Source organism: Egretta garzetta, unplaced genomic scaffold, assembly GCF_000687185.1.
Source record: "Egretta garzetta isolate BGI_Z169 unplaced genomic scaffold, ASM68718v1 scaffold94, whole genome shotgun sequence".
Lineage (NCBI taxonomy): Eukaryota > Metazoa > Chordata > Aves > Pelecaniformes > Ardeidae > Egretta > Egretta garzetta.
The window spans coordinates 6,613,913-6,634,383 of record NW_009259683.1 but is presented as its reverse complement, the minus strand read 5'-3'; the positions used below and the strand labels follow the sequence as shown (position 1 = coordinate 6,634,383).

General features: G+C 41.4%; 1 protein-coding gene across 1 annotated transcript; it reads right to left on the bottom strand.

Moving 5' to 3' along the window:
- Nucleotides 1-14,134: 14,134 nt before the first annotated feature.
- On the bottom strand, nt 14,135-17,396 carry NPVF (neuropeptide VF precursor). The gene is made up of 3 exons (XM_009638659.2): nt 17,256-17,396; nt 15,037-15,409; nt 14,135-14,142 (listed from the first exon to the last, which is right to left on the bottom strand). Exons 1-3 carry the CDS (start codon nt 17,394-17,396, stop codon nt 14,135-14,137), a joined length of 522 nt encoding a protein of 173 aa, XP_009636954.1.
- Nucleotides 17,397-20,471: the final 3,075 nt, after the last annotated feature.

The window sequence follows — 20,471 nt, the reverse complement described above, 5'->3', positions numbered from 1 at the left end:
ATGTAGCATGTTCAAGTGAAAAAAATTCAAATTAATTCTGTCATGATGGCAGTTTCCGGAGTGTTGGGTGGTCTGCTGTGGTATATACCTGAGCACTATGGGAATCTTATACTGCTGACTCAGATTCAAGTACTACTGGTCTGCAAAGAGAAAAATGTTCAGAGTTGTTGATTTGCAATCTGCAAGTGGGCAAGAAACAGAAGCCAGACTTCCCTTCCAGCAGGACCACTGTGGTTCTGTAATGTAATGCAGTTCTGAATCCACACTGTTCAGACCCTAGCAGAATTTCATCTATCCAGCTTGATTAACCTTTTTGGGAAATGTATTTCTGGCTGCCAGAATTACAGCTGGGGCGTATGAATAGTAACTTTTTTTGCCCCTGCCTGTTGCACATATAGGGAGATGCCACAATTCACAGATGCTCTTTGCAGCTTCAGAACAGCAACTGCCCGCTGAGGCAGGGATCTATGCCACCAATTTTACTTCGTCAGTCTCTTGGCATTTCAGCCATCATCCATAGCATCAGGTCATGATCTGACTGCATTGAGCTCCAAATCTGCAGTGTATATACAGACTTACACCCATCTGCAGTCTTACCCATCATACCACCACCAGCCCCACTGATAAGTAGCAGTCCATACCCCCTCATCAAAAGGGTTCTGAACATATATTTCCCATGTCCCTGCAGCTGCACTAGTCCACAGCCACCATACAAATCCTAAAACCTGCCTTCAGCTCCAGCAACGTAGTTCATTGCACAGCATTTCCAGGTGGCTGGCTTGGGAACCTTGAATTCCCAGCCCTTGACACCTATCTTTAGCAGCAGGATCCAGAACAATGGTCAAGGCATCTGTATGGACAACACTCTCTGGATGCAATCCAATGCACGCAGAAGGACACCCAGTTCTGTTCCCTGGCAAACTGGCCCAATTCCTTGGCAGAAGAAGCAAAGGAGCTTATAGCTCAGTGAGGCCACTCAGGCTAGAGGGCTGGCAGTAGATAGGGGAGGATAGCAGTGGGAGAAAGATGATGAAGTCAGGTGGAGCCAGGTGCTGGCAGGACCAAAGTCCCAAGTCCTTGTTGATCTAGGGGGAATCACCAACTAAGGAAATTACTGTTTTCCAGGATGATGTCTCTCCAAAGCAGGAAGCACGGTCGTTCACGATTCAGCCCCAGAGCTTTCAGTAATCCACAGCTAAGGGAGTGAATTACCTCACTATGAGCCTTTTGATGAGGAAAACCTTCTAGTAGGGGAAGGCAGGAAGGTACAACAAAATGATATGCTTATGTCCCAAGGAATGATACCTAAGTAAAGCTTAATTTTTTAAATGTAACAACCTTTCAAATATTGTGTCTATGAAACCCAAAAGAGATATTATTTCAAAGCAGGAGACAATATCTGGGGAGTTGCCCCTCTCCTCCCAAGCTTTATTGTCTGTCTTCAGAAGACACAGGAAACTGTGTAGAGCAGATCTATGAACTAAGCCTACCTTCTCATTCAGTGCAGTGCACTGTGAGTATGCTTTGGCCTGTGTTCTGGTAGTACTTGACATCACAGTGAGAGGGTGTTGGGGATCTTTTGGGGTGATACACAGAATGAGGCAGCTGGTGATGTCAGCAGATGGTTACCTAGTGCATGAGGGGGGAGGATGTTAGAACATGCTTGGGAGCTGGGATCCAAGACACAAGCAGGTGATGGGCTGTTTCGCCTCTCCTGAATGAAGCAGTAAATATAGCCACAAGCTAAGCCAAAAGCCAGTTCATTACAGAAAATTTGACTGGGAAAAATTGAGTGAAGTTGTGTGGCTGTCAATTCAATTCTTGACAAATTGGCTGAGCCTAGAACATTTCAAATAAGGCAGGCGGTGCAGTAACAGGACTTCTGTGAATTGCCACTTCTTATTCCCATTCTAGGAGATATCAATATTCTTTGGTTAGGTCTTGGGTGGGATTTTCACACCGTCCTTCGAAACAGTTGGACCTGGCCACTGGTGGAGCTTGGATTCTGGTTAGTTGGCTTGCTGGATGTTTCTGCCTTCCTGTGTTTGACAGACACAATGATTGATTTTGATCTGTTTTACTTTCTTCTGCTGACCTTTTCTTTTCTCTCAATGTGGTTTTTGTTTGAGTTGAATTGGCGTCAAAATAAATGGATGCATTTGAAAAGTGTGTTTTTGTTCTGTTGTTTCTTTCACCAGACAGGGCAAAATTAGCTGGAGGTCCTACTTTTCTTGGAAAAGCAGTGTGAAAAAAGCTGGAAGAAAGTCTTCTGGCAAGTGATAATACATAAATAGCTTTTCTGAATACCTATCAAATGCACTGTTGTGTTATTATTATCCAGTGGAGCCAGTAATTGGTTTATTATGATTTTGGACCACTGGTTTGTTTTTAACATGGATGGTTTGGCCATCACATTAAAGTGAACTATACTTTAATGTTTGTGCCATGTACAAGCGATATAGCTGTATCAGTAATTCCCAGAGTTCACAAGTTTAATATATGCTGAAAAAAAAATATTTTCAGTGTTTCTTTTTCATGCTTCGCCTTAGTCTAGATCTGAATATATGGAAAGGCTTAGCAGAATCTTTTCCTTCATTTCATTAATAACTCAGCTGTTGAAAAAACTCTGTTATTTCCTTCCAAAAAAATACTATGGAAGATTTAGAGTTGTGGTTTTAAGATACCATGGGAATGACCTGCCTTAGTTGTTATTATAGAGGGTGTGCTGACTGAAGGAAAAAGGCTTAGGACATCACTTCTACCCTCTAAATCTTCACACAGAAGAGGTCACCCCACACGTAAATCTATCAGTACCTAAGTTGGATGTATCTCTGCCACCTGTATATTCAGGTTAGTGAGGTTTTTTGGGAAACAACTAATTGGCAGGACTAAGGTCCCTGATACCTCTCTGCGTAGCTCCCTTATCAGGCTACAGTGGCTGTTCTGTGCTGGTTGTCGAAGGGGTCAGGGAAAGATGGATATCACAAAACCATGGAATCACAGAATGGTTGGGATTGGAAGGGACCTCTGGAGGTCATCTGGTCCAACCCCTTCTCAGGCTGCCTATGACCATGTTTCCAAGGAGGGAGACTTCACAGCCTCTCTGGGCAACCTGTGCCAGTGCGCAGTCACCCACACAGTCAAAAATGTTTCCTTATGTTCAGGCAGGCTCTCCTGTGTTTCAGTTGGTGCCCATTGCCTCTGGTCCTATGACTGGGCACCACTGAAAAGAGCCTGGCTCCATCTTCTTTGTACCCTCCCTTCAGATATTTGTACACACTGATGAGATCCCCTCTGAGCCTTTTCTTCTCTAGGCCAAACAGTCCCAGCTCTCAGCCTTTCCTCATATGAGAGATGTTCCAGACCCTTCATCATCTTTGTGGCCCTTCACTGGACTCTCTCCAGTATGTCTATCTCTTCCTTGTACTGAGGAGCCCAGAACTGGACACAGTACTCCAGGTGTGGCCTTACCAGTGCAGCGTAGAGGGGAAGGATCACTTCCCTCAACCTGCTGGCACAGTCCTGCTCATGCAGTCCAGGATACCATTGGCCTTCTTTGTGGTGAGGGCATGTTGTTGGCTCATGTCCAACTTGGTGCCCACCAGGACCCCCAGATCCTTTTCTGCAAAGCTGCTTTCTAGCCCGTCAGTCCTCAGCATGTATTGGTGCCTGGGGTTATTCCTCCCCACATACAAGACTTTAGACTTCCCTTTGTTGAACTGCAAGAGGTTCTTGTCAATCCATTTCTCCAGCCTGTTGAGGTCCCTTTGGATGACATCATGACCCTCAGCCACTCCTCCTGATTTCGTATAATCAGTAGACTTGCTGAGGATGCACTCTGCTCCATCATCCAGATCATTAATGAAGACATTGAATAGGACTGGCCCCAATATTGACCCCTGGGGTACATTGCTCGTTACTGGCCTCCACCTAGACTTTGTACCACTGATCATCACCCTCTGGGCCCAGCCATTCAGCCAGTTTTCAGTCTTCTCATCCAGACCATAATTCATCAGCTTCTCTATGAGGATTTTCTGAGGAACAGTGTCAAAAGCCTTACCGAAGTCAAGGTAGACAATATCCATTACTCTCCCCTTGTCTACCAAGTCAGTCATTTCATGTAGAACATCATCAGGTTGGTCAAGCATGACTTGCCCTTGGTGAATCCATGCTGATTACTCCCAAGCACCTTCTTTCCTTCATGTGCCTGAAAGTGGTTTCTAGGGTGCGTTGTTCCATCACCTTGCCAAGGATGGAGGTGAGGCTGACCAGCCTGTAGCCTCCTTCCTGCCCTTTTTTTGAAGATACAAATGGCATTTGCTTTCTTTCAGTCCTCAGACACCTCTCCCAGTTGCCATGATTGTTCAGGGTTTAGAATGGCCTTGAGATGTTATCAGCCAGCTCCCTTAGCACTCATGCCATCAGGGCCCATGAGACTTGTGTAGGTGTGTGCTGAAGGCTTTTCAAACACTCTTGTGCTTTTGGTCCTGTCTTGTGCTGTGAAGAATGTAGAGAATAAGCTTTTCACAACCAGTTTGTCTTCTAAAATGCTATGTAAATCAGAAGGCAAAAGCAGAAATGAGGTGGCATTAAGAAGCGTGATCATTTAAGGATTCTTCCCAGGCGTTTCAGGAGACCTAAGAAAAGGTGACCTCAACGCAATCCTAAAAATGACAGTTACAAGCCTGACAACTTTACTAAGCTATCTACTCAAGCGTATTAAAGATGTTCTGCAGTGAGTTCCCCATGTAGTCCTTCCATTTCTACCTCTCTATGGCTTTTCTTGAGAGCTTGCCCACAGTTTTCCTCTCTTACCCCAGTAAATTGGCTGCTTGCTCCTATAATCCCACAGTCAAGGCCTGTTGAAGGTGTCATCATGCTGTGGAGGTTATGTGGAAAGTGGGATAAAGAAAACTGTCCCTTTTTCTGGGGTGAAGAGAGGAAGGAGCCTTGCAACAAGGCAAGGCACCTCTTGAATTGGAAGCATAATCTGCCTTCTTAAGCAAAATAGTCAGCCCCCAGGGAATAAGGTCACGATGGCTCTGACAGATAGATAAAATAGTAATTTGTGTTCAGCTCTGGTGGATGTATGATCTCAGGTCAGAGCTCTTTTAACCTTCCCCTTGACTAATGCAGAAAAGATGAAGATTTGCAGAGGCAGTTGTTAAACCAGTACCCCCTCCATGCTGGAAGTGAATATGCTTCAGGTCGTGTAACGTGGTGTGGCCAGTGGAAACAGAAAACAGAAAGATCATTTCTAACTGTTCAAAGCTGTGTTTCTGTTACCTACATGGTGGTGGGCTGAGAAAAGGTAAGGCCAGCTCAGCTAAATAGGGAGAAAAGTAATTTCTCTAATTCATAGTTATCATAGAATCATAGAATCATAGAATGTTTAGGGTTGGAAGGGACCACTAGTGGTCATCTAGTCCAACCCCCCTGCAGTGAGCAGGGACACTGCTAACTAGATCAGATTGCTCAGAGCCCCATCCAACCTGGCCTTGAATGTTCCCAGGGATGGGGCCTCCACTACCTCTCTGGGCAACCTGTTCCAGTGTTTTACCACCCTCATTGTAAAAAATTTCTTCCTTACCTCTAGCCTGAACCTACCCTGTTCTAGTTTAAAACCATTTCCCCTTGTCCTAACACAGCTGGCCCTACTAAAAAGACGTTCCCCATCTTTCCTGTAGGCCCCCTTTAGGTACTGGAAGGCCGCAATCAGGTCTCCCTGCAGCCTCCTTTTCTCCAGACTGAACAAGCCCAACTCTCTCAGCCAGAGGCAGTTGTTAAACCAGTACCCCCTCCATGCTGGAAGTGAATATGCTTCAGGTCGTGTAACGTGGTGTGGCCAGTGGAAACAGAAAACAGAAAGATCATTTCTAACTGTTCAAAGCTGTGTTTCTGTTACCTACATGGTGGTGGGCTGAAAAAAGGTAAGGCCAGCTCAGCTAAATAGGGAGAAAAGTAATTTCTCTAATTCATAGTTTTCCCCCAGTTATGCATGTGATGTGAGCATTTCAGTGAAGAGAACTGAGATGTTATTCTCTGGACTTCTCACTGATTTTGATAGCCATGATGTTGTGAGAACTACACATGCATTTGGATCCCAAAAGAGACAAAGCAAGCTGTTTATTGAAGTGAGAAATGTTACATATTCTTATCCTTAAGCCAGTGCTAAAAGGCAAAACTTAGAAAGCATTGATACACAGCTTAATACACATTTCAAGAAATGCTCTTTTCAGGCTTTTTGTCAAATTCCATTATGATTTTTTTTTTTAAATTTCGTTCTTCTAGGAATAGTTATTTAAAAATGGGAAAGTTGCATATGACCAGACTTTGTTAACGTTGAAAGTTCATGAGAGAGCTTTTGTAAAGCTAACCACGTAGTCTGCATTTTCCTAACTCCTCCAGCAGCCTCTTAGGGCAATTTACAGCCCAAGTTCTGTGAGGGAACGCATGATTCTCCCCAAAATCAAGCTTTACAAGAAATGTTCTTTCTGCCCTCTCGTGGCCACAGGCCAGTTCTGCAGTTTTGCAACGACGGGAATTTCAGACTTGCATTGCATTTCGGTAATCCCAAATATCTTGCTTTTACTTTAGAGAGCAAACACACAATTTTGCATTTCCGAGCCAGTTTTTCTGCTTACAATGTAATTATGTATATCTTTCACTTGAGTACAGCAGTTGACTATTTAGATTGTCAAATTAGTTAGATACAATTTTCTTAGTTTTACCTCATAACCTGGAATATGAAGATGTGACTTGCACGTTAGAAGAAACAGGTAAGGACCATTTAATTTCTATCCACTAAGACAATTTTAGTTCAAGAGCCTGTGCCTCACTTTTGGCCCGTTCATATGAAAAATGTTGCATAATTAAACGTGCCAGCTTCTTGATGCATTCAGTGATTCTTTAACTTATTTATATGTTAAATTGCACTCAGTTTCCATGTCGTGTCAATCAATCAATAAATACATTGATTCTAGTGGAGTTACTTTAGATTTATCCCAAACTGAGGGCAGGATCAGACCACGATGCCAATTTATATTTTACAAAGATCCTATACAGTTCAAAGGTTACAATGTATCCCTCATATTAATAATGTTGTCAAATACAGGCTTATATAGGGCTATACAGTTTCAGTTAAGGCCAAAGTGAGCTGCTGCTGCTTATCACCTTTTCTGACAATCAAGTATACAGAGACAGATTAGGTATACATGCATGCACAGTGGCATCTCTAGTGCTTGTTAGCTGGTGAGGATCTGAACAAGAAATCTGGTAGCAGACGTGTGAGAGCATGTAATGCAATAGTGATTTAAGCGAACAGTATTATACAAAGCAATAATAGATTATTCATTGTCAAAATAATACTAACGAGATGAGAATATTTTGCTGTTACATGTTGGAAAACAGGGGTGAAAAAAAATCCATTCCTTTATACATTACCTGCAAACTTTCTCCTATGTACCCCTTTTCACAGTCAGCCCAAGTGACCATATCCTCAACTCTGTGATTTCAGGGGTAACTAGGAAAATTGCCACTGCACAAGCACAGCCTGTGCTGCTGTTATGCCAGTGCCAAACCGTGCACCATCTGCACTTAGCACGAGAGGGAAATAAGATGCAGAAAGAATTTATCACTAGTTATAAATTTGAGATGGGGGTGGGCTCTGCAATCCTCCAGGCCGCCCCTGGGGATTCATAAATTCATATGCAGTATTCATATGTGCAAGAATACATTTGTTAGGAAATGTCTTGAAATATGGAACTTCGAGCAGCATACGGTGGTATGCTGAGCTGAGCTGGCACAGGAGGTACCTTCTGACGACCGTCTGCTCTTTTCCCCTCCCCTGCTCTTTCCACACAAGACTGACACATCTAGTTCAAGAGCAATTCAGAATCACCTGCATTCACACTTCCTTATTTCAGGACTTCATAAGCCATATGTGATCCCAGTATAACTACACTATAGGTACCTTGGTGTACCTTCGATGGTATTTAATTTCTTCTCAGGCATCTAAATTAAACTTCTGACTTTTCTTTCATAGCTGCCAAAATCAGCTGCTGAATTAGGCTGTACCATTTCATCTGAAATGCCTCTTGAGGGAGAGGCAAACTTGCAGCTCTCAGAATTGATGATGGTCTCTAAGAGCATAGGTACTCAGTCAAAAAGGTAACTGTACTCAAAGACAAGCTCAGCACCCAACACGTGCTTTTATTTTTAACTTGACCCTCTCTCTTCAACAGTAGGGTTCAAAGAAAGTTTTTCTCCATTCTTTTACAAATAAAATTCTCCATATTGGTCATATAATATAGTTAATTCTAAACATTTTTATTACCCCGAGATGCAGATGTAATTTTATGTACCCACAGAGCTGAGCAGCTAAGAGAAGCGGCTGATTTTAAAAAGTTCCTCTCTGGTCTCCTTCACTAATTCATGCAAATGGGCCAGCTAAGCCCTCCTGGAAATGAACAGCACATGGAGCTCATCAGACCCTGCTGGCTCTGTTCAGCAGCTCCACAAATTGTAAATCTATTTGTTTTCAGCTGAAAAATTTAGTATAGAGCTCCTCAGAGATATAAGGTGACCTATTGTATACTTTGAATCTCAGTGATGCAAAGTAATTTAATACATTTTCTTTGATGTGAGGCAGGGTGGCTTTAGGAACTAAGGGTCAAAACCCAAGCAGAGTTTTGAGTTAGGATATGCCTAATAGTTGCCTCTGTTTTTGAGCCACTGCTCATCTATCACTTGTTACTGATATATGCATGAATGTGGCATTTGCAAAGACAGATAAGATGACTTAATGTGCCCTACTATATATGTATGGCATTGCACATGTCTGTGCATCTGTGCTACAGTATGCAGCATGTAAAGTTTAGCTCCTGTTTCTAATATTTAACCATTTCTTCCATCATGGCTGAGGTATCAAATGTATGTGAGGAGAAAGGAGAATAATGTTTTGCAATGGGTAGAATGTGAAGCTGTAATTGAAAGGATTGAAAATACTCTCTATTTGGTTACTGACTGCCTCTAGCTATATACATAAAATCAACCTTCTGGGTCCATCTGAATTGCAGGAATTCTGAGAGAAGTGAAAGAGGGAAGTTTCTGATACAGGCCTTGCTTTCAACTCTGTTTGCTGAACCATAAACTGAGTTCTATTTGTTTTCTGGCTTGTGCCTGTAATTTTCAATGTGTTGCAAGAGACAAAGTAGCTGGATGCCATACTAAGGACAGTGAACATGGTAATTGATAAGTGTGGTAGAAGTCAGTCATCATCAGAGATGAGATAAATATATTAAGTGCAAAAGCTTCAAAACCAGAACAGGCGTCCTAAGTATGACAAAATAGGGGGAAAAAGCTAAGTGGTCAGCAAGTTCCAGAAGATGGGAACAGTTAAAGGCTCCTGCCTACCTGCACCATTACTGCTATTGACTAGGAAACTTTCTGCTGTGCCAAGTGACCTACAATTGCTGAGGGACTTGGGCTCAAAGGTAAAAAGGTATATAAGAAAATAGAAATAAAGATTACTTTGTGAAGTAACAGTTTTGTCTTAGCTTTGCATCTGCCAAGCTTGAAGACTCGTAGAATCACAAAAAAGTCTGGGTTGGGAGGGTCCTCTGGAGATCATCTGGTCCAACCTCCTGTTGAAAAGCAGGGCCTCAAAAGAAATAATTATCTGCTGAGGTGCTACTGTGTGAGACAAAGCAGTACTTGGGTGCCTGTGAAAATCTGGGATGTAGCAAAATGAATTTTCCTGCACAAGGTTTTTCTGACCTATGTCTGTCTTAATCACCTGGCTCCTTTTTTAAGACTTGCAAACGCTAGAAACAACCATCTGGTCATAAAGGGATGGAATGAACTTGAATATCATTTAATATCTTCTGGTTTTAGAAAACCACTGAAACTGTGTACTTTTCTTATCATACAAGTACAATAGTAGCCTACAAATACATCTGAGTTTTCTGAAAGCCTATCTAGAATATTTCTTCCACCAGTTAACTCTAGGGCTCTAAGTGGATAACTGGGATGACATCTGCAAAAGAAACCCATTTTATGCTTGTTTTCACCAAAACTTTAATTGGATATGGTTCCAGGTAAGGCCATAGGACTGAACTCCTGGCTAATCACTTCATAGGTATGAAAAGAAGAAAAAATGTATTTTACCCTGTCCATCGTTCTTTGAGATAAAACACACATAAGGATGCCTTATCCCTTCCTAATAGCACAGGTTTTTCTCGTCCATATTCTGTGCTACAAAAGATCTGAGTGGCACTGGCTGAAGCCCTTCTACACCTTATGCCATCAGGAGAGCAGCACAAGTGGAAACTGGATATCTATGGGGGTCCACACATGCATGCTGGATGGGTGTACTTTAGTGGATGTCACTAATGAAAACATTTCCAATTCCTGCTAATGGGTGCTCCTCAAGAAGGGGCAATTTTTAAAATGTCTTTTTTAGTGTTTGGAAGTTTCTAGTGGTCTGTGATGACCAAGGCTAGTCGGCTAGTCCAGTTGTCATCTTTTGAAGAAAATGCAAAAGGCAGTTGCCAAAGCAGTTGAAGTGAATCTAAGACTGAAAGATTTCAAATGCCAGATGCCCAAGTTTTTGGCTCCTTCTGAGGGTAAAACAAAAGTGTCTCTTTACATTCCACTAAATCTGTCCAAATGATATATTGAAATCAACAACATGATGAGCCCTCAGACTTATAAATTAATCAGTAGATTGTCAGCTGTCCTCTCTATAAGCTTAAGTCAGAATCTAAAATAAGCCTGGTGGTGTTTTTTGCATAGAGGCTTTAATAACAGACATAAATATTACGTGTATGGCAGGAGAGGCTGGGAGCTCCTGAACCCTACTAGAATTCATGCTGGTAAGCCTCGATAGCCTGTCACTTGATTTACTTGAGCCCTTTCCTTGCTTTTTCCCAATTCATGAATAATATCTGTGTATGGATAACAAATAATCTGGTGAGTAATAGCTATAGCAATGTATGTTGCCTGTTGTGCCCCTTCTCTTCCTGTTGCACTATCCAGTGATTGTTTTCTTGGCTCACATGCTCTCAAACCAAACAGAAATTTTGCACAGCATAGCATATTTCCTCCTTTATGTACTTTTCACCTGGCTCTTCTTCTGCTGAGGGAAAATAAATCAACAGCCATCTCCTGTATCTGTCCTGTGGAGCTTGCAATAAGAGGGCAACCTAATTGTACTTGCTGCTGGGCCAATGTTTGAGCTTCTGCTTTCCTCCCATAGCAGCCATCATTAATGCCAATTGATGTGTACCCTTTCCCTGTTGCTAGGTGATATGTGCTTTAAAAAAAAGCAGCTCCTGGTGCTGCTCAGGGATTCTCACAAATCTTGTTTGCACTTGGTTCCCGTGATGTGCAGTGAGGTTTGCAGGACCAGAACACAACTCAAAGTTCAGGGTTCCTTCTGCTGTTCATTTGACTGCAAATCACTAAAAAATCCCACAGTTTTCCTGACTACAGAAAGAATAACATCCTGTTCTGGTGGCAGGCAATGGCAAGGCTTCTGTTTCGTAGGCTGGGTCCTGGACTTTTCCCCACATAGACAATTTGTTGACCGGTGTCCTTCAGCGTGGACTTCGCTGCAGCACCCAAGTGTTATGCTGCAAAACTGGTGTTTCACCAGCACTTGTTAGGTAAAGTGTTTTCTGAGACTCAGAGAGAAGCCCAAAGATTGCTTTGGGACTCTTACTTTCAAAAGGTACAGTCTCTTTGTTTATAATCTGTTTAGACATCCCTATCTTTTTGATATTTCAAGTCTGAGTGCGTAGAGAGATTAGATATTCTCAGGACTGTGGTCTCACTACTTTGGATTGAATTAAATTCACCAGCCACAGGTTCAATAGTGTTGTATTTCAAGTGGCCATGTTAACTTTGTAGAGGAATGGCAACCCAGGCTGTGTCCCAACTATGAATTTATCTGACAAAAAGGATCAATTTGATCAGGATTTTTTCCAGTTCCTCTAAAGATATGTGGAATATAAGGATATCTGGTTACTGGTTATTCAGCATAAAAGCCTAAGACAAGAGACAGAAGTAATAAATCAAACACTCAGATACCCAGACCCTGAGGAAGAGGAGATAACGAGACAGTAACAAAGAGCAGAACTCTTAGATCACTGATTGATGGGTCCTTAAAGAAACCAATCAATGCCTTTAGGAGGTTCAGCCCGAGCTCTGTAACTGGTTATCGTGGATCTCATGGGAAAGAGCAAGCTCATAATGGGATATTTGGGAGGGCTTGTAGGATCACATAAAACTTATTATGGGATGTTTTAAGGGATGTGGGAAAGTGCTAAACTTATTTTGGGATGTTTAGGGGAGAGCCAAAGACGGTCAAAGGGAGGGATCAAGATAGATGAGGGAAGAATAAGCATGGGAAAAGGGAGAAGAGGGGAGATAAAAGAGGTCAGCTGCATGCAGTCAAGCTGCTGTCAGTATTTTTTTGTCAGTCTATGCCCTGTGCCTGATCGTCACAGTGTGTCCTGTCTTCTTGTTAAACTCAATAATCAAATGTTTTCCTATATGAGTGTGCTCTCTGTTCTGTGTGTATGTGCGTGTGTATGATCTGCTAGCAAATTTCAAGCCAGGCTAGCTGGTGAGTAGAGTGAGTGGTCTGAGTGCCAGCAACTGGAGATAGAGACTGAGGGGTCGAAGGGACCTGCAGGTCTGAGGGCTAGCAGCTGGAGAGACTGATTGTCTGGATACCAGCTATTGAACAGGCAGAGCATCTCATGGCTGCTGAGGAAGGGACCCATCTCCCTGTGTGATTCTAATACGAATTTGAAGCTGGACTAACGGGTGAGCAGGAGGAGAGGTGTGAGAGCCAGCTACCGGAGACACCATAGGTCGGGGCAGTGGAGGGACTAAGGGTCTGAGAGCCACCTGCTGGAGAAACCACAGGTCTGGAACGGCTACTGGAAGGACCTGTTTGCCTGTGTTTGGGTGGGAGATCTGCTAGCAGGCTTTCAATCTGTTAGCCTGTCAGTGAGAAGAGCATCAGCCCATTTGTATGTTTGTGTGAGCCTTGTTGGTGTGTATGTGGAGACTGTAAAGGGGTTGCTGTCTTGTCTCTTGGTAGTGAGCGGTGGCTGTATAGTGTATGTATGTAGGTGTGGTGTGGTTTTTTGGGGATGCCTAGCCCCACCACTGGTGTCAAGGTAATGTAGCATCTGAGGGCCAGAAGAATTCCCTTAGATCCCGTAGTCCACTGGATTTGTCTTACCTGTCACAGGTGCAAATTCAGCTTCTCTTTAAAGCATACTGAAAATTCAGTTTTGGAAGAAGCCTAAACACACAACATTTGACTTAGAACGGAATGGTTTTCATAAGAAATATGAAATGGAAATATGGGCTTATAATGGAGTAGTCCCTTCTGCATGTGTATCTGGTAGCTGTAATGTCATTCACGTTAACAGAGGAATTGGGACAACCACAGAGCAGATCTTGTAGGACATTAGGAGTGTATTATTTCACATATATACCCCAAGATAATTGCATTACAATATGACTTTGGTTGGATGTTATTCCTCTGTGGGGGTCCAAGAAGCTAGGTTTTATTTGTGGCAAATTCTTGACAAGTCTCCTTTCAGATTTATACCTAACATGACTCATAAACAACAGGAAAAGTGCTTTCTCTACATTTTACTTGATTTTCTTTATCTGCATATGACACAAGGGGTACCAGTGGTTTTGATCCTGCTTCTGTTTGTTACTCACATTGTAGGCTTCTTTTTCATTGTATCATGCTTCTTTATTATACTATGCTGCTTTTAATTTTCATTAAAATGCTTTCAATTATACAGCCATTGTTCTGAAATTAGGTTTTACAACCAACAGGACATAGGTCGCACAGAAGTAAATAGAATTTATACTACACTGCCACTGAAGTAAACTACTACATCACTACAATTATCATTGCCTTATACATCAAGGGTTTGTACAGAATAAATACATTATTCATAACATGAAGACAGGTTTGCATTTCAGTTCTCATATGTTTTCTTTTCATGACCTTTAGTTTTGAAAACACATTGCAGCTTTTCCAAGTCTTTCAGTTTCTGTCTTCATGATTTCATTCCAGTATTAATGTAACTGTTAGAATTCATATCCCTAAAAATATCAGACAAATAAAACATAGTCTGTTATAATCAGGTGAGACAGTGAGAAAGGAATGAAAGGAATCAAATTAAATAAGAAAGAATCTTGGCTTTCAATATATCAGTTATCTTTCCTGGCCTGAACTTCTACTTCATGCTTGTGTCAGATGCAAGTCAGGAGTAGCCAACTGAAACTTGGTTCCAAGACAAATGGACAGTTCAAATGAAACAGCAGATATGATAAAAAGGACTGTTATTGAAGAGCTGGTTTAAATTACTCTTAGTAATGGGCAGGAAATATTTTTCCTATCCTGCAAAAATTTCTGAGATGTCAAAAAAGATTTTTCATCTTAACTTGGAATGGAAAATCAAAATCTCAAACATTGTCTCAGTAAGACAATCTGAAAAAAAATAGGTTCAGATGGGAAAAAAACCAGCATTTTCAAAATGCTGCAGTATAACTTGGGGTTTTGTCTTTTTTTTTTAAATTCTAATTGCATAAATTATAGAAAATGGAAGAGTAATTTTTAGGTAGTTTTGTTTGGTCATTTTGTAGTGCTGAAAAGGGATATTTTAATGATTCTGAACCTTTTTCACCAAGCTTTAAACTTTTCAAAATGAAACCTGATCTAAAAAAGTGTTGTCAAACCTAATCTTGTCATATGAACGTTTTCGGTTTGGCTATTTGGCATTTTCTCATTAGAAAAGATTTCATAAATTGATTCTGTACTAGTTCTTGTGATGAGACTTTTTGATTTGATGAACTGCAAATCTTTCTTTTGGCAAATTGGACTCATATTGAAATGCTTAGGGAATATCCCTTGAGGAAGTCTGGTTGTATCTGATCATTGCTAACCTGATTTAATATGCATTTTAATATATGGCTTGAATGCTTGCATGGTATTACCTGGTTCAGATTCCTGAACATCTTGAGGCAGATTGACGGACAGTGACTTCCCAAATCTCTGTGGCAAATTTAGAAGTGATCGACTGGAACTTTTAACACGTGGAGATCTCCCAAGCCTGTGTGGTACCTTTGGAGCATGCCTAGGTATGTTCTCTCCAAAAGCTCTCCCAAATCTCAGAGGCAAATTAGCAATTGGTTTAATGCTTCTTTCTTCTGGATAATTTCTTCCAAACCTAAGAGGTAAATTAGCAACTGAATTTGACATCTTGTTTACTGTAGGAGGGTTCATTTTAATGATGTTTTTTGATCCCCAGTCTTTCATTTCTTCAAAATTGAGACTCCTCTGCTTTTCTTCCAAGGTATTATCTTTAATCTGAAGAAAAATAATTAAAAAAAGAATGCTATCATTTTATAAGGCACTACTCCAGCTACCAGTCACACAGCATTCATTTTCATAACTCCTTAAAAAGCTGCTGGGTAACACTTTTTTAGATATCTAATGCTTTTTAGCTGTATTTGCTAAACTCCCTTGTAGCGTGAGCTACTTCGTATGGATTACTTCATATGCAGACATTGTCCTGCTTACCTTTTCAGTACACTGACCACAAGAGCACATCTCCATATCAGTATCCACAACTGTTCAAATAGTGTTAGTCAGAAATATTTCTGGGTGTAGGTGTCGGTACCTGTGTCATCAGTTAAGTGTGGACAGGGATCATTGTCAGGTCCGTATTTGCTAGTATCACCAACTGAAGCTGTCTGGAGGGGAAGGTGCTGACTATATGTACTGACTTGACAGAGACCCAGCCTCTTACTCTTCTGGTCTGGATGAATAGGAGGATGGGCCAAGCTACCTGATGGTGTAGCTCATTTCTTCCTAAGCACTGGGTGGATGCTTTTGACCCAATATCCTGCTGGGCTAACAGTCAGGGAAATGAATGGAAAGCGTTTGCATCAAGTCCACATCATGCCTCTTCTGGCCTTGCAGCGTAGAGATTGCCCTGAGCTTTAGCATCAAGTCCACATCATGCCTCTTCTGGCCTTGATTGCCCTGAGCGTAGAGATTGCCCTGAGCTTTGAGTTGTTCTAGTCCTCCACTAGTACACAAGATGCATTAGGAGCTCCTGGGCAACTAATTTTTGTGCAACCAGCACAAAATCTACTTTCTGTATCTATGCTGGCATACAGTGAAGAACTGAGCCTAGTATGTTACCTGTCTCTTGATGTAAAGGGCAGCTGTTGCCTGAAAAACAGGTGTACATGACTCTTTGCTATATAGTGGGGTTCCTTCCCTGGGCGTATTGAAAATCACTTTTTTTTGTGACAAAAATAAGTTTCCAAGCCTTAACAGCAAATGTTTTTTAACTTCAGTTAAAGACACAATTGCGATTAATCCTAATTTTGGTTCCTTATCCCCATTTGGTGACTTTCCAAGGAGCTTCTCCAGCTACTGGGAGAGAAGGGGAATGAACCATTCTAATTCATACTCCATGATTAAAATATTAAATAAACTATCCCTCTCATTGCACCTGCATACCCCTTCTGAAGTATAGAAAAGACAGCGAGCTGAAGACCAGAGGATTTCACTAGCATCATTAAAGTTGTATTTTGGTTTGAAGCATCTTTATTACACCAATGATGGTGAGTCAAAAAGAGAGGTTGGCTTTCATTTCCCAGGGAGTATTTGCAGGGCAGACAAGAAAAATAATACAGATGAACTGTGCAAATTTGATTTGGCATCTATTGAGACATAATAAATGTGCAACCCTGCAAAGATATTTTTATAGTCAATTTCCAGAGTAGAATTTTAAGACCATTAACTATATTAGATTTATAATGTTCTCTGTTTATCATTATTCTTTGAGTATTACAAGCATGCCTTTATTAATTTTGGATTAATAATGTATCATCTGTTATATTATGTGCATAAAATACCTGACAGGAATGTTAATTGAGGCCCCACTGTGTAAGTAAGAAACGTTTCAGAAAAAATCTCAACCTGATCGCAAGTCTGTACTGCAAGAAAATTGAAACATGAATTGATTTACACAGTACGTGTGTCTGAGCAAACGAATTTCCTGAAAATTCTTTCAACAAGCCTTTTTCATACTGCTAGTGCTGTAATGCTGAATACCGTGCAATGAGGTTGGGAGAGCCAAAAAATTCAAAGTGCTCAGGTTCTGACCCACAGTTCCCCCAAATAATGTGATAGGTCTTACCTCGTAATATTTATCATCATCATCTTCTCTGCTCTGCAGACTGGACTTCATCAGTTCATCTAGGCACATACTATTTGATGTTAGAAAGACCGCTATAGCTAAAGCAAATAGAATAAACTCCTTGGTTGAAAAGACTTTCATTTTTCTCCAATTAAGCTTACTTAGAGAGCTCAGAATCTGTACAGAAAAGGAAACTGCCATCATTTTATATGATCAGAAAACAAAAAGATTTTGTTCCCAATGACATCAGTCTCAAAAGCTTCAATTCTTAATATTAATTAGGGAAGTAATTTGAACATATTTGAAGAATGTTGGGAATTTGTTTTGTGAACCATTTTAACCAACATATTTTCTTGTTAGGGACACGCTGACTTTACAAATATTTTCTTCTGGTGAAATATGTCTTAATTAGCTGAATTTGAGAGCAGTAACGTGACTTACAGCAGCCACAATGTTCCATCACTGGTAGACAAACCCACCTTGTTTCTTTCTTTTGTGTCAGTGTTCTCAGAAGGATTCTTCTGCTTAAATGGTCCTTTTGGACCATATAATGCTTGTTTATAGTTAGGTACAACTAGGGACATTTGGCCCATTGAAATCAAGTGCTGTCTATTGAAGTGGTTGAACAGGTCATAAGGGATGTTATGCATCAGTGGGATCTATTGACGTACATAGTGTCTATGCTCTAAATTGAACATGTTAATTTGTGTTCAGAATGAACTAGGAACATGCTTTTAAAACTCTGCCCATCAGTTAATCTTTTAGAAATTTCAAAGGTCATATTAGATCTATATTCTTAAGGCCAAATTTCCAACAGCAGTTTTTAAAAAGGCATCTGCCACTTTGCTGCACGCGGTGAAAGCACTGGACTGCCCATGCATGTTTTGTCCCAGATGGGATTCAGACTGCACACTAAATGTGCCCTTAAAGCACACATTGAATTGGTCGCTAGATAGGCTGGTGAGCCAGACTGCCATAAAAAAAAAAGCAGATTGTGTTGTTCTTCCATTTGTTATTCTTAAGTTCTTGAAATGATTGCCTAAATCTCATATGTTAATACTTAAAATCAGCTGCATAAGGAGAAATCTGATTGCACGTAGTGAATACTCATACTGGAAAACTGGACCCTAGACAAGTTATTCTGAAGTTCAGCACCAGGGTTCTAAAATGTCCCTTCCATCACAGCACTGGCAAAGCTGTCCTGAGAGAGCATGTTTTATGCTATGGGCAGCATGGATAGTATGGACTGTTGATCTGTTGACAGTATGTTACTGTGTTTACTGCACTGTGGAGCTGAAGGATTTGCAAGTAACCTAATTTTAGAGTTAAGTTGGCTGGGTTTAAGGGTTTAAAGTTGTGTAGCATGCATGGAGTCATTTCTGCATTAGATTCTCCAAAGCTGAGACCCTGGAGGCCTGAACCAGCTCTGTATGAGCTAACAAGATACTCAAACCTCCTTTTGGGCTCATGAGAACTATAGGGACTATGTTGGAAACTGCTCTGGCATGGCTGCATCTCTAATGATCAAGATAACAGGAAACACTAAACCTATTTTGTTTACTAAATAATTACTAAATTGTTTACTAGAACCACTTAAAGTGAAAAAAGAAGAAAAATAAATTCCAACAAGTGATCTCCTTAGGAGAAACAACAACTTATCCTTCTTTTCCTCTCCCACAATTTAATCCTTATCAATAGCAGGAGAAGCAGCCAGCCCCCATTCTCCAAGCTTGGACAAGCTTGTCCCCATTCTCCATAGATACATGGTCCCTGCCTCCCCCTACTCCTCTAATTACTGGGGATCATCTAGGGTAGGAGGACAGTGTGTTGGGGGTGTCTCCTTGAAGGTGACAAGAGTAAGCAATTTTAGAGGGAATTTGTAGTCTTCTTGAGGAGAGGATGGCATGAGGGGGCTGGGGAGGTGCTGCACATCGCCTACTACCAGACTTTCATACTTTCTAGTGAATCCCCTGGCAAACAGTGGACTAGATAGGCAGTGTGTATGATCTTGGCTGGTAATTCCTGTGAAATACTGCTCTCTTAGCCTAGTTTCAATGCCCTCCCACCTGCCATCTTTCCCCATATTAATTCCAGTTAAATAGTGTACCTGCATCAGAGAGGTGCTGAATTTTCTCCCATGAGCTCTCTGAACTCTGGGGGATGAGTTCAGGGATCAGCAGTAATCTCATGCCTGAGATAAAGGCCACATCTAGTGACTTTTGGACACCGGAGCATTGGTTTGCCATGCTAGCTGAGCTAAGGGGTTGGGGCTGAGACTAAGGGATCATCCAGATGAGAGTATTGACCTGGGAGCCAGATGTAGAGGTAACATCTGGAAGCACAGCTGTGTAAGGAGAGCTGGGGAGGGAAATGTCTACCCAGGTGGCTTGCTACTGGTATCTGAGGTGAACCTGCCTGGCATAGTGTGTGTGGGGAAATGCCTCCCTTCCCAGACAGGGCTGGAAGTGAAAAGGGAACAGTTTCTCTCAGGTGAACTTCCCCAGGTGGAGAGAGTGCGAAAGATTCTGCACATTTTTTTTATGTGACAGGAGACCATCGAATTGTTAAAATAGATGATAATGGTATTAGTAAGCTAATTAGGAGCCCCTGTGAGAAAAGAATGCACTTTAATCAGTCACTGGCTTTTGTGTGCCGCTTTCCCTTGTTGTTGTAGATACTATTCACATCCATTTGCTCTTTCCTTCTTTGCTGTGTGTAATCCTTCTGGCCCTGGCTGGCAGCAGAAAAAGTTGGGTTCAGAGATCTTGCACTTCCTTCAGAAAACTTCTGGAAAAAGTGAAGTATGGTGGGAATAAGCACAGTTCTGCAGAGTCTCGAGAGACAATGCTTCCCCTTTGCATTCTCTGAGACTGTTCTACAAGACGTTGTTTTAGAGTGGGATGTGGTAGATGGGGAGGGAAAAGATACTGGACCAGTAATGATTCATGAAGTGTGGTTTTATGTGCATATATGAAGGAAGTAAGAAATACGTAGGAAGTAAGAAAACATCATCTGTCCTCAGAGTACCTTGGTGTTAGCCCTCCTCTGAGGGTAGGTGACTTTTCTTGGTTTTGAAAGTAATAAATATTCTTGGCAGGGAAACAGAGTTTTGGGGATAGCAAAATTTTGGTATTTTCAAATCTGGGCCAAATTCTTTGGATAACAGAGGGAATAAAAGGAGGATGTCAATGGAGAAGACCTCTAAAAGGAGCCCAT

Bases quoted from the DNA above. Each gene is read 5' to 3' on its own strand.
- NPVF (XM_009638659.2), bottom strand. From the start codon at position 17,396: ATGAAAGTCTTTTCAACCAAGGAGTTTATTCTATTTGCTTTAGCTATA. The intron at 15,410-17,255 runs GTAAGACCTATC...ATTTTTCTTCAG, and splicing joins ATGATGATAAATATTACGAG to ATTAAAGATAATACCTTGGA.